Source organism: Nomascus leucogenys, chromosome 17 (genome assembly GCF_006542625.1).
Source record: "Nomascus leucogenys isolate Asia chromosome 17, Asia_NLE_v1, whole genome shotgun sequence".
NCBI classification, from domain to species: domain Eukaryota; kingdom Metazoa; phylum Chordata; class Mammalia; order Primates; family Hylobatidae; genus Nomascus; species Nomascus leucogenys.
Genome location: NC_044397.1, coordinates 92296009 through 92307525, shown reverse-complemented (window position 1 = coordinate 92307525; position 11517 = coordinate 92296009). Strand labels below are relative to the sequence as shown.

General features: G+C 55.5%; 1 protein-coding gene across 2 annotated transcripts; it reads right to left on the bottom strand.

The window, feature by feature from the left end:
• Positions 1-4745: 4745 nt before the first annotated feature.
• Positions 4746-10070, bottom strand: SMIM24 (small integral membrane protein 24). 2 transcript variants are annotated; one of them, XM_030797449.1, is made up of 5 exons: positions 9937-10070; positions 8579-8690; positions 8169-8228; positions 5787-5811; positions 4746-5732 (listed from the first exon to the last, which is right to left on the bottom strand). In XM_030797449.1, exons 1-5 carry the CDS (start codon positions 10001-10003, stop codon positions 5604-5606), a joined length of 393 nt encoding a protein of 130 aa, XP_030653309.1. In that variant the 5' UTR covers positions 10004-10070; the 3' UTR covers positions 4746-5603. The 2 variants fall into 2 exon arrangements, with proteins under 2 accessions (XP_030653309.1, XP_030653310.1); XM_030797450.1 differs by lacking the exon at positions 5787-5811 and having other exon boundaries at positions 5604-5750; positions 8162-8228; positions 9937-10003.
• Between the last annotated feature and the right edge of the window lie 1447 nt (positions 10071-11517).

The following is an 11517-nucleotide window of genomic DNA, read 5'->3' as shown; positions in this document are numbered from 1 at the left end:
GCACAAAATGCCTTCTCTTGCCACCTGGAAAACTCCCAGTCATTGAGCAAAGACTTCCTGAGCATCTCCTGAGTGCCAAGCCCTAGGACCCAGCAGTGAACAAAACACTGAAGTTCAGCTCCCATCTTGGAGCCTACAGCTTCCTCCAGGTCGGGAAGAACAATGAACAACAAATAGAAGTGGCCGCGTGCAGCGACTCACGCCTGTAGTCCCAGCAATTTGGGAGGCCAAGGCAGGAGGATCGCTTGAGTCAAAGAGTTCAGGACCAACCTGGGCAACATAGCGAGACCCCATCTGTACAAATAAACTTAAAAAGTTAGCTGGGCGTGGTGATACACCTGCAGTCTCAGGAGGCTGAGGCAGGAGGATTATTTGATCCCTGGAGGTTGAGGCTGCAGTGAGCTGTGATTGCACCACTGCTGTCCAGCCTGGAGTGCAACAGAGCAAGATGCTGTCTCCAGTCAATCGATCAATCAATCAAATAGAAGTAAAAGATGTCAGAGGAGGTAAGTGATGAGTAGGCCAATGAGCAGAGGAAGCGTGGGGAGTGGTCCCATCTAGACAGGCCCGGAGGGAGGGAGGGGAGCATCCTGAAATTCTGGCAGAAGTCACAGCTCCTGCAAAGGCCCCGGGGCTGGACCATGCCTGCTTCACTGGAGGAACAGTGAGGAGCCCCGTGTGGCTGGAGCAGAGTGAGGAGAGGGATGGAGGGAGGACTGAAGGGCAGGGAAGGGACAGGGCAGGTCATGCAGGGCCTTGTGGGCCATAGGGAAAACTTGGACTTTTCCCCTGAAGGAGGTGGGAGCCATGGAGGGCTGGGGGCAGAAGCATGGGCCCCAACTTGGTTCCAACACACCCTCCTCCAGGAAGCCTTCCCCACCTGCCCCAGCAGAGCTTCTACCCCCAATCCCTCCTGACCCAGCCCTGACCACTCAGGGGCATGACCGTGTCCAGCTCTGTCCCCTCCAGGCCGGGGGCCCCTCCCACACTGAGGTCAGAGGGGAGTGAGGCTGGGGCCCGGGAGAATCAGGGGTGTGAGCGGGGCTGGGTGCGGTGGCTCACGCCTGCAGTCCCAGCACTTTGGGAGGCCAAGGCACTTGGATCCCTTGAGGCCAGGAGTTCGAGACCAGCCTGGCAACTTGGCGAAACCCCATCTCTACTAAAAATACAAAAATTAGCCAGGTGCGGTGGCATGCGCTTGTAATCCCAGCTACTCAGGAGGCTGAGGCACAAGAATCGCTTGAGCCCAGGAGGTAGAGGTTGCAGTGAACCAATATCTCACCATTGCACTCCAGCCTAGGGAACAGAGGGAGACTCAAAAAAAAAAAAAAAAAAAGTGTGGTCAGGTGCGGTGGCTCACACCTGTAATCCCAGCACTTTGGGAGGCCAAGGCAGGCGGATCATGAGGTCAGGAGATCGAGATCATCCTGTCTGACACGGTGAAACCCTGTCTCTACTAAAAATGCAAAAAAATTAGCCAGGCGTGGTGGTGGGCACCTGTAGTCCCAGCTACTCGGGAGGCTGAGGCAGGAGAATGGCGTGAACCTGGGAGGCGGAGGTTGCAGTGAGCCAAGATCGCGCCACTGCACTCCAGCCTGGGCGACAGAGCAAGACTCCGTCTCAAAAAAAAAAAAAAACCACAACAAAAAAAAAAACGTGTGAGAGGGGACAGGTGTGGCAGCTCACACCTGCAATCCCAGCACTTTGAGAGGCGGGCGGATCACTTGAGGTCAGGAGTTTAAGACTAGCCTAGACAATATGGTGAAACCCTGTCTCTACTAAAAATACAAAAATTAGCCGGGTTGGTGGTGCACCCCTGTAATCCCAGCTACTCAGGAAGCTGAGGCGGGAGAATTGCTTGAACCTGGGAGGTAGAGATCGCACCACTGCGCTCCAGCCTGGGCAATGGAGCAAGACCCTATCTCAAAAAAAAAAAAAAAAAAAAATAGCCGGCATGGTAGTGCATTCTTGTAGTTCCAGCTACTTGGGAGGCGGAGGTGGGAAGATCCCTCGAGCCCGGTAGATAGAGGCTGCGGTGAGCCAAGATCGCGCCACTGCACTTCAGCCTGGGCGAGAGAGCAAGACCCTGTCTCAAAAAACGAAAACAAAAAACAAAGAGTATGAGAGGCTATTTCTTGGGGGGGCTGAGATGGGGCCCTCCATCCTGTCCCCCACTCCAAAACCCCAAGAGACCCCAGGTTGGGCCAGAAAAACTCACTTTGCCCCATGGGCTCCTTCCATCCTACCCACGAGACCACAAGGCGGGGACGATCCTTTTTTGCAAATGGGGAAACTGAGGCACAAAGAAGCGAGGTAAGGTGCATTGACAGGGCAGCAGGCACAGTGCGTCCTCGCTGACACGGCCCCACGCCGCTTCCTGGTGACAGGCACCGAGGACACAGAGGATGGGGGGTCCGAGGCCCCTTCCCACGTCCCAGTCCCAACTTGGGTGGCCCCCACTACCCTCAGCAGCGAGGTTTTGGCGCCCCCTTGTGGGCAGACCGGGGGACCCCCCCCCCCCCCACCACCACCACCACCACCACCACCACCCACCTCCCCCATCCCAGCTCCTCTCTGCAGGGGGAAAGTGGGGCTCCAGCCAGGCCAGAGGAGGCTTCTTGTAGAGCAGGGGTTGAGCCGGGGTCAGGGGGTCTCAGCTGGAGTCAGGGGATCAGCTGGAGCTGGGGTGGAAACTCAGCGGGGTGGAAACTTAGCCTCCCCTTGGATCTTACGGAAAGCCTTGGTCGTGTCTAGCCCTTGGCCCCTGGGTGATGAGATTCCTGGCCTGGGAGGTGAGGGCTGTCCCAGTACTGCAGGCTGTTGGGTTGGTCACCCCTGACTCCCCACCCTAAAACGGGCGCAGGCTTGTGACAACCCAAATTCCCCCGCAAAAAAAATTCCAAATGCAGCTGGGTGCAGTGGTTCATGCCTGTAATCCTAGCAATTTGGGAGACCCGAGATGGGAGGATTGCTTGAGGTCAGGAGTTCGAGACCAGCCTGGGTAGCATAGCAAGACCCTAGCTCTATCAAAAAATAAAAATAAAATTAGCCAGGCACGGTGGCTCACAACTGTAATCCTGGCACTTTTGGAGGCTGAGGAGGGCGGATTGCTTGAGCCTGGGAGTTCGAGACCAGCCTGGGCAACACTGCGAAACCCCGTCTCTACTAAAAACGTATAAATTAGCCAGGTGTGGTGGCAGATGCCTGTAATCCCAGCTACTCAAAAGGCTAAGGCATGAGAATTGCTTGAACTTGGGAGGTGGAGATTGCAGTGAGCCGAGATCGTGGCACTGCACTCCAGCCTGGGTGACGGAGACTCCGCCTCAAAAATAAAAAAATAAAAAAAAAGCTGAGTGTGGTGATACGTGCCTGTGGTCCCAGCTACTCAGGAGGCTGAGGCAGCAGGATTGCTTGAGCCCAGAAGGTCAAGGCTGCAATGAGCTATGATGGAACCACTGAACTCCAGCCTGGGCAATATAGCGCAAGACCCTGTCTCTACAAAATATTTAATTTTTTTTTAATTTCCAAACGCCCCCTAGTGGAAAAGTCCTGCCCCTGCACTCCAGCCTGGGAAACAGAGATCTTGTCTCAAAAAATAACCATCCTGGCTAATACGGTGAAGCTCCATCTCTACTAAAAAATACCAAAAAAATTAGCCGGGCGTGGTGGCGGGCGCCTGTAATCCCAGCTACTCGGGAGGCTGGGGCAGGAGAATCGCTTGAAACCGGGAGGCAGAGGTTGCAGTGAGCCAAGATCACGCCACTGCACTCCAGCCTGGGCGACAGAGCGAGACTCCGTCTCAAAAAAAATAAAAATTAAAAATAAAATTAAAAACAAAATAATAAAATAAATTTTATTTTTGTAAAGACAGGTCTTGCTGTGTTGCCCAGGCTGGTCTTGAACTCCTGGCCTGAAGTGATCCTACCCTCACCTCCCAAAGCACTGGGATTGCAGGGATACCAGTTATTTATTGAGGATTTTTCACCCCCTAGTGGATGGTCTTAGAAGAGTTCTCCAAGTGAAGCTCCCCACCCTCTGAGCTGAATCCTACCAGAACCCCAGCCCCTGCCCCAGACCCCACAACAAAGCCCCAATGCCAGCCTTTATCAAGGTCCTCGTTAAGAAATGGGCCAGGCTGGGAGCAGTGGCTCACACCTGTAATCCCAGGTACTCAGGAGGCTGAGGCAGAAGAATCATTTGAACCCGAGAGGCAGAGGTTGCAGTGAGCCGAGATCACACCACTACACTCCAGCCTGGGCAACAAGGCTAAACTCCATCTCAAAAAACAGAAAAAAAAGAAATGGGCTGGGCCTGGTGGCTCATGCCTGTAATCCCAGCACTTTGGGAGGCCGAGGTGGGCGGATCACCTGAGGTCAGGCGTTCAAGACCAGCCTGGCCAACATGGTGAAACCCCATGTCGACTAAAAATGCAAAAATTAGCGAGGGGTGGTGGTGCGTGCCTGTAATCCCAGCTACTCGGGAGGCTGAGGCAGGAGAATCACTTGAACCCAGGAAGCAGAGGTTGCAGTGAGCTGAGATTGCACCACTGCACTCCAGCCTGGGCGACAGAGTGAGACTTTGTCTAAAAAAAAAAAGAAAAGAAAAAAGAAAAAGGTCCTCATTAAGAAATGGTCATTGCGGCCTGGCTGAGGCTGGAGAATTGATTGAACCTGGAAGGCGGAAGTTGCAGTGAGCCGAGATCACACCATCGCATTGCAGCCTGGGTGACAGAGCGAGACTCCATCTCAAATAAAAGAGAAATGGTCATTGTTCGGGGCAAGGTCCAGGGCCTGGAGAAGGTGAGGGGAAGCAGGAGAACAGAAACTGGGAAAAGGAAGTGCTAGTCCCTTTCCAAGATATTGCAGGGCCTTGGGGCACCCCCACCCTCCCAAGATACGGCTCCCAGGAACAAAGTCACGTGCCCCAAAACATGGGGAGGTGGGGGAAGGAGCAAAGATTTCCCTGGAGACGGTGCTCAGGGCTCAAAGTCCAGGGCTCAGGATAGCAAAAAACCAGATTGCCGGGGGTGTGTTTAATCTGCTCAGGGCGTCTGGGCACCTGTGCAGCCTGAGCCTCCATACCATCCGCGCAGCCATCGCCCCCCACCCCAAAAGCAGCCTCCTTCCCCAGAGGTAAACTGAGTCCCAAGAGATGACAGGAGCCCTTCCAAAGGACTCTTACGAATGCTTTAATGCAGGCCATCGGGAAGCAGCTCTCAGTTGGGAGTGGGTGCATGGGAGAGGGGAAGCTCTGGTCAGTAGACGTTAGGCAGAGAGAAAAGAAATCAGGCAGTGGGTAGAAGCAGGTGGAGCCATGAGATCGTGGAGGATTGCGGGTGTCACTTCAACCAGGGATGCTCTCCGAGTATAAGAAAAATCACCAGGCAGGGACCAAGCTCAGGAAGAGGGGTGCATGAAAACCATGTTTGCCCAGAGAGCCCCCATTGAGGGAGGTGGGGTTGGTTCCAAGCCTTCTTCACTTGAGAACACTGTATTCTGAATCCCAGATGGAGTCATTTCACGGGCTTCCAGTCCAGGGCATTGCTTTTAGGGGGCAGAAGAGGCATCTCTGAGGGACTGCCTGGAAGAGGCAGCCAGGAATCTTCACATGGCTGTGTTCTTTGCTCTCTCATGGTCTCTGGGCTCTTTTTCCTCCAGATCCAGTCCCAAGTTGCTCTCTCCTTCCTTCGCTGCCTTTTTCTTCTTCTTCCTCTTCTCTTCTTTCTCCTTGGCCTCTTTCTTCTCTTCTTTCTCCTTGGCCTCTTTCTTCTCTCCTTTCTCCTTGGCCTCGTTCTTCTCTCCCTTGTCTTCACTGTAGGGATACAAAGGCCCCAAACCATAATAAGAAACAGAGACACTCCTATTTAATGGCCACTCACTTGAGCCAGCCCATGTGATGAGTGTTTTACAAGCGGTATCTCAGTGAGTCTTCAAAATAACCCTAAATATGCAGCTTCACGATTTCCATTTCACAGAGACAGCAACTAAGACTCAATTGCTCCATAGAGGGAGGGAGGGATGGATGGATGGATGGATGGACATAAGCCAAAGGGCCCCTGTTGCCTCTTGGGACTCAGTTTACCCCTGGCGAAGGAGGCTGCTTTTGAGGCTGGGTGCAGTGGCTGGGCAGATGATAAATAAATTGGAAGATAAATGGATACATTACAGGAAGGAGAGAATGGTGGATCAGTGGATGGGGGGATGGAGAATGGAGAATGGTGGATGGGAGTATAGATGGATGTATAGATCAATGAACGAATGTATAGGTGGATGGATGGATGGATGAGTAGATAAGCAGTTAGGTGAACTGATGGTTGCATGGAGGGAGGGACAGATTAATAAGTAGATGAGTGGATGAATTGGAGGAAGAAGAGAATGACATATCAATGGATAGGTAGATGGAGGATGAATGAGACTGTAGGTGGGTGGATGGATCAATGAGCTAATGGATAGGTAGACTGATGGATGGACAGTTGGAGAGTGAAGACTGCATAGTTCGATGGATGCATAGATGGGTGGGTGAGTGTGTCAGTGAGTGGACAGATCAATGGGCTAATGGGTAGGTGGACTGATGGATGGGTGGTTGGAGGGTGAGGACTGCATGGGCAGACTGATAGATGGATGTACAGGTGGATGGTTGGGTGGATGGATGGAGGAATGAAAAAGGCAGAAAGGAAGCTACAGGTACAGGTGCACAGGTGGGATCCAGATCCCCCAGTACATCCTGGGAATAGGAATCATATTTTACTGGGGCTGAGCCCATATTTTACTGGGGCTTAGACAAAGCCACCACTCAGGTCCTCTCCCTCAGGCACATCTTGGACTCAGCTGAGACTCTCCCAGCCAGGCTGGTCACCTCCCACCTCCCACTCTCCTACTCCTGTCCCCAAGCCTTTGCCCAAGACAGAGCCCCCAGCCCTGGATGGATGAATGGATGGATGGATGGATGGATGGACGGATGATGGATTGATGGATGGATGAATAGATGGGTGGGTGGATGGATGGTGAATGGGTGGCTGATGGATAGATGCGTGGGTAGATGGATGGGTGTGTGAACAGATGAGCGGGTGGGTGGATGGGTAAGTGGGTGGATGGGTTGGTGAATGGATGGGTGGGGGGGTGGGTGAGTGGATACATGGGTGATGGATGGATGGATGGATGATGGATGGTGGGTGGATGGATGGTGGTGGGTGGATGGGTAGGTGATGGATGGATGGGTGATGGATGGATGGATGAGTGGGTGGATAAGTGGTAAGTGAATGGATGGGTGGGTGGGCAGCTGGGTGAGTGGATGGATGGATGGATGGATGGATGGATAATAGATGGATGGTGGGTGGATGGATGGTGGGTAGGTGGATGGGTAGGTGATGGATGGATGGATGGTGGGGTGATGGATGGGGGGGGAGGTGGGGGGGGGGTGGGGGGTGGAGGGGGTGGGGGGGGTGAGGTGTGATGATGGTGATGGATGGATGGATGGTGAGGATGGATGGGTGAGTGGGTGAATGGGTGAGTGGGTGGATGAGTGGCTGATGGGTGGATGGATGATGGATGATGGATGGATGGATGGTGGGTGATGGATGGATGGGTGAGTGGGTGAATGGGTGAGTGGGTGGATGAGTGGCTGATGGGTGGATGGATGATGGATGTCTGTGTCCCTGAGCCCTCTATGGGATTCCTCAGGTTGGGAAGCAGTCATATCCATAGGAGACACTGAGTCCAGGTGGGTTGCCCATACCTAGGCCTTGTACAGACACCTACACAATACTACACCACAGTCTTCTTCAACAGGTATTTATTAAGCACCTCCTGCGTTCCAGGCCCAATGCTGGGTATGAGGACACAGCTAGGACCAAAGCTAAGTTGCCTATACAACTGGGAGGCACCACATAATGTCTCAAAATTAGTGAACGACTAAGACAGCTCCGCTGGTGATAAGTGTGAATCAGACTTGGGGGTGGGGACAGTATCAGGAAGGCTGGTGGCCAGGCCGGAAACCCCTGAGTGGGGACTGGAGGAGGAGAAGGAGCTGGCAGAAGATACAGGAAAGGTGAAGATCCCAGGGCAGGAATGTGCTTGAAGGATTCAGGACAGTAAGGTCATCTGTGCACACCCGTTCCCCCACGCCGAGGAGGGGCTCACACAGACCCCTGACACCCGCACACATAGTACCTCTGGTCCTGGTATAGGTTGGACTCCATTCTGAACGTGGTCTCCTCCTCGTCCTCAGCCCTGCAGAGATAAAGGGAAAGGTGGGAGGGGGCGGGAGGGGAGTAGGGGGGCGGTAAAGGGAAGGAAGCTGTGTGACAGCCTCAGCGTCTGTCTCAACCTCCCAGCCGGGGCTCATGAACCCCAGGACGCAAGGAAGGGCTGCGCGGCCCGGCTGGTTGTCTTGGGGAGAGGGGCGGGTGCAGGCCTGGGGTCTGGGCTCTGAGAGTAGGGTTGGAGGAGCAGCAGGGAAATGGGAGACCTTTGGACTTCGAGGCTGGTGATGGGGGTACCAGAGAGGGTTGGGAAGCTGGGGACGGGGGCAGCGCTTTGGGCAGGGCTGTGGGGGCAGCGGGGTGGGGGCGGGCGCCCACCTGGCCTTGGAGCACCAGAGGCGGTTGGCCAGCAAGACCAAATAGACGATGAACAGGAAGCCGACTACCGCAGCCAGGCCCACGAGCCACGGCTTCAGGCGATGCTTCGTGGCTGCAGGAAGTTGGGGAGGTTTGACTCAGAGGAAGGACAGGGCAGAAGACCCCCATTCCCCCACCACCCTAGCAAGGAGAGAGAGAAGGTCACTGGGGGTGCTCCGACAGAAAGGGTATTGGAAAGGGACAGAGCTTCAGAGACCAGGATGGCTTAGGGGGGGTCGGGAGGGTTTAGAGAGGGGGAGGGTACCTTACCAGAGTGGGAGGGAGCCTGGGGGACCAGAGAGGGGAGGGGCTTATAAAAGAAGGGGGACTCAGAGGGGACAGAGTTTACAAATCAGGAGGACTCAGAAGGGGCGGGGCTTATAATGCAGGTGGAGGCTCAAGGGAGGGGCTTATAAAGGAGGAACTCAGAGGGGAGGGGCTAATGAAAAAGGAGAGGCTCAGGGGTGGGGTGTATAAAGGAGGATGAGCTCAGAGGAGGGGCTTATGAAAGAGGAGGGGTCTCAGATGGGGAGGGGCTTATAAAGAAGAGTCTGGGGGTTTGGGGCTTACAACAGAGGAGCTCTTGGGAGGAGCTTATAAGAGGAGGCAGAGGCTTAGGGGGAGGGGCTTATAAAGGAGGAGCTCAGAGGGGAGGTGCTTATAAGGGGAGAGGGTCTCAGAGTGGGAGGGGCTTATAAAGGAGGCAGAGGCTCAGAAGGAGGGGCTTATAAAGAAGGAGGAGCTCAGAGGGGGGCTTACAACAAAGGAGGGGCTCGGGGAGAGGTTTATAAAGGAGGGGGAGTGAGAAGGAGGGGCTTACAGAAGAGGAAGAGTCTCAGATGGGGAGGGGCTTGTGAACTAGGGGGCTCAGAATGGGAGGGGCTTATAAAGGAGGAGGAGCTCAGAGGGGAGGGGCTTACAGAGGAGGAGGGGCTCGGGGAGGGGTTTGTAAAGGAGGAGGAGTGAGAAGGAGTTGTTTACAAAAGAGGAGGGGGCTCAGATGGGGAGGGGCTTGTAAAGGAGGCGGGAGCTCAGAGTGGGGCCGAGCTCAAGGGGGCGGGGGGGTTCAGCCAGGTGTGCTCAGAAGGGCTGGAGAGGGGAAAGGCTCAGGTGGGCGGTGGGGGGGCCCTTATAGAAGAGGGCAGAGCCCAGCGAGGGGGAGGCCGGGCGGGACTGCGGGGGTTGAGGAGGGCCTCCAAGCCACCCTTCCTTTTCTTCCTGCCCCCTCTCCTTTTTCTCACCATGGAAAACTGGGAGATGGTGATCACCTGACCAACTCCCCCATCCCGCGACGCCCCCTCCCGCCCTCCTGCACCTACCCTGCTGGGCCTCCACCGGGGAGAGGAGCAGAAACTCCAGCACCAGGAGGGCCCCCAGGGTCTCCATGACGGTCGAGCGAGCCAGTAGTCAGCCAGCGGCGGTCCCGGGTCGGCGTCCACAGGTTTGGTGTGGGCGAGGCCCTGCCTGCCCGTGATAAGGCACAGGCGGTCCCGGGGCGGGGGATGCCCCTGGCACCACCTGGTTGGGCATCCTGTCCCTCCCCTGCCAGCTCCTGCCCCATCGCTCTCCCTCCGGGAGGCCAGACTCTGGACCTGTGTAACAATTAACTGAGGGAGTCCCTCCTCCCTGCACCCTGCCCTGGGGACCATCAGCCTCAGGGCCACCCCCTCATGATCCCTGCTGCAGGGGCTGAGCTGAGATGGCTGCGACCTCCCGTCCGGGCCCAGGCCCCCTGCCACTCTGGACACAGGGGGAACTCACAAATACAACTGGAATATCTTAAGAAAGGTGCGCCCACCCGGCGCCTCACGCCTGTAATACCACCACATTGAGAGGCCAAGGCGGGCGGATCCTTGAGCCCAACCTGGGCAACTTAGTGAAGCCCTATCTCTACAAAAATAGAAAAATTAGCCAGGCGTGGCAGGCACCTGCAGTCCCAGCTACTAGGGTGTGCTGAAGTAGGAGGATCACTTGAGCCCAGGAGTTTGAGGCTGCAGCCAGTTATGGTCGCACCACCGCACTCCAGCCTGGGTGACAGAAGACCCTGTCTCAAAAGAAATACAAAAATAGAAATATAAAGAGTCACCAAGGCCCGGTACGGTGTCTCACGCCTGTAATCCCAGCACTCTGGGAGGCCAAGGCGGGAGAATCGCTTGAGGCCAGGAGTTCCAGACCAACCTCCCGTCTCTAAAATATAAAATGTAAAACTTAGCTGAGCATGGTGGCCTGCACCTGTAGTCCCAGCTACTCAAAGAGACTGAGGTGAGAGGATCGCTTGAGCCCAGGAGTTCGAGGCTGCAGCAAGCTACGACTGCACCACTGCACTCCAGCCTGGGCAACAGAACAAGACCTTGTCTCTAAAAGCAAATTTGAGAGTCACCTTTTGTGCTCTCAGGGTACACACGAGGCTCCGTGCTCGGCAATTTCACAGATCGCATTTCCTTTTCTTAATGCCCCGTGAAATGGTGCCGGTCTCATTGTGCAGAGCCCAGGAAAATCAAGGTCACGCAGCAGGTCTGACCTGGGATTTGAAGCCAGGTCTGCCTCGCCCCCAGGTTATCCTGCCTCGCCCAGGCTCTTGGCCCCTGAGGACCCACAAGCAGCCGTGGGAGCACACAGGGACAGGAAAGGTGTGCGGAGGCCACATGCCCGTGGTCCACCTGCAAACTTGGATGCTCTCATGTGGGGATGCCCCGGAGGGCTGATGACTCAGGCTCCAGGCTCTCCTGTCCTCAACCTTGGTGCCTCGGCTGATTAGATAGCGGGCCCTGCCCGGGCAAAGGGGGACCCCGCCCCAGCTGACACGGGAGCAGCCACGGCCCAGACGAGTGGTAGGAAGGCCCAGCGTCGTCGCACAGGTGTTTATGGAGCACCTGCTGAGTCGCTGACACTTCCTCTCT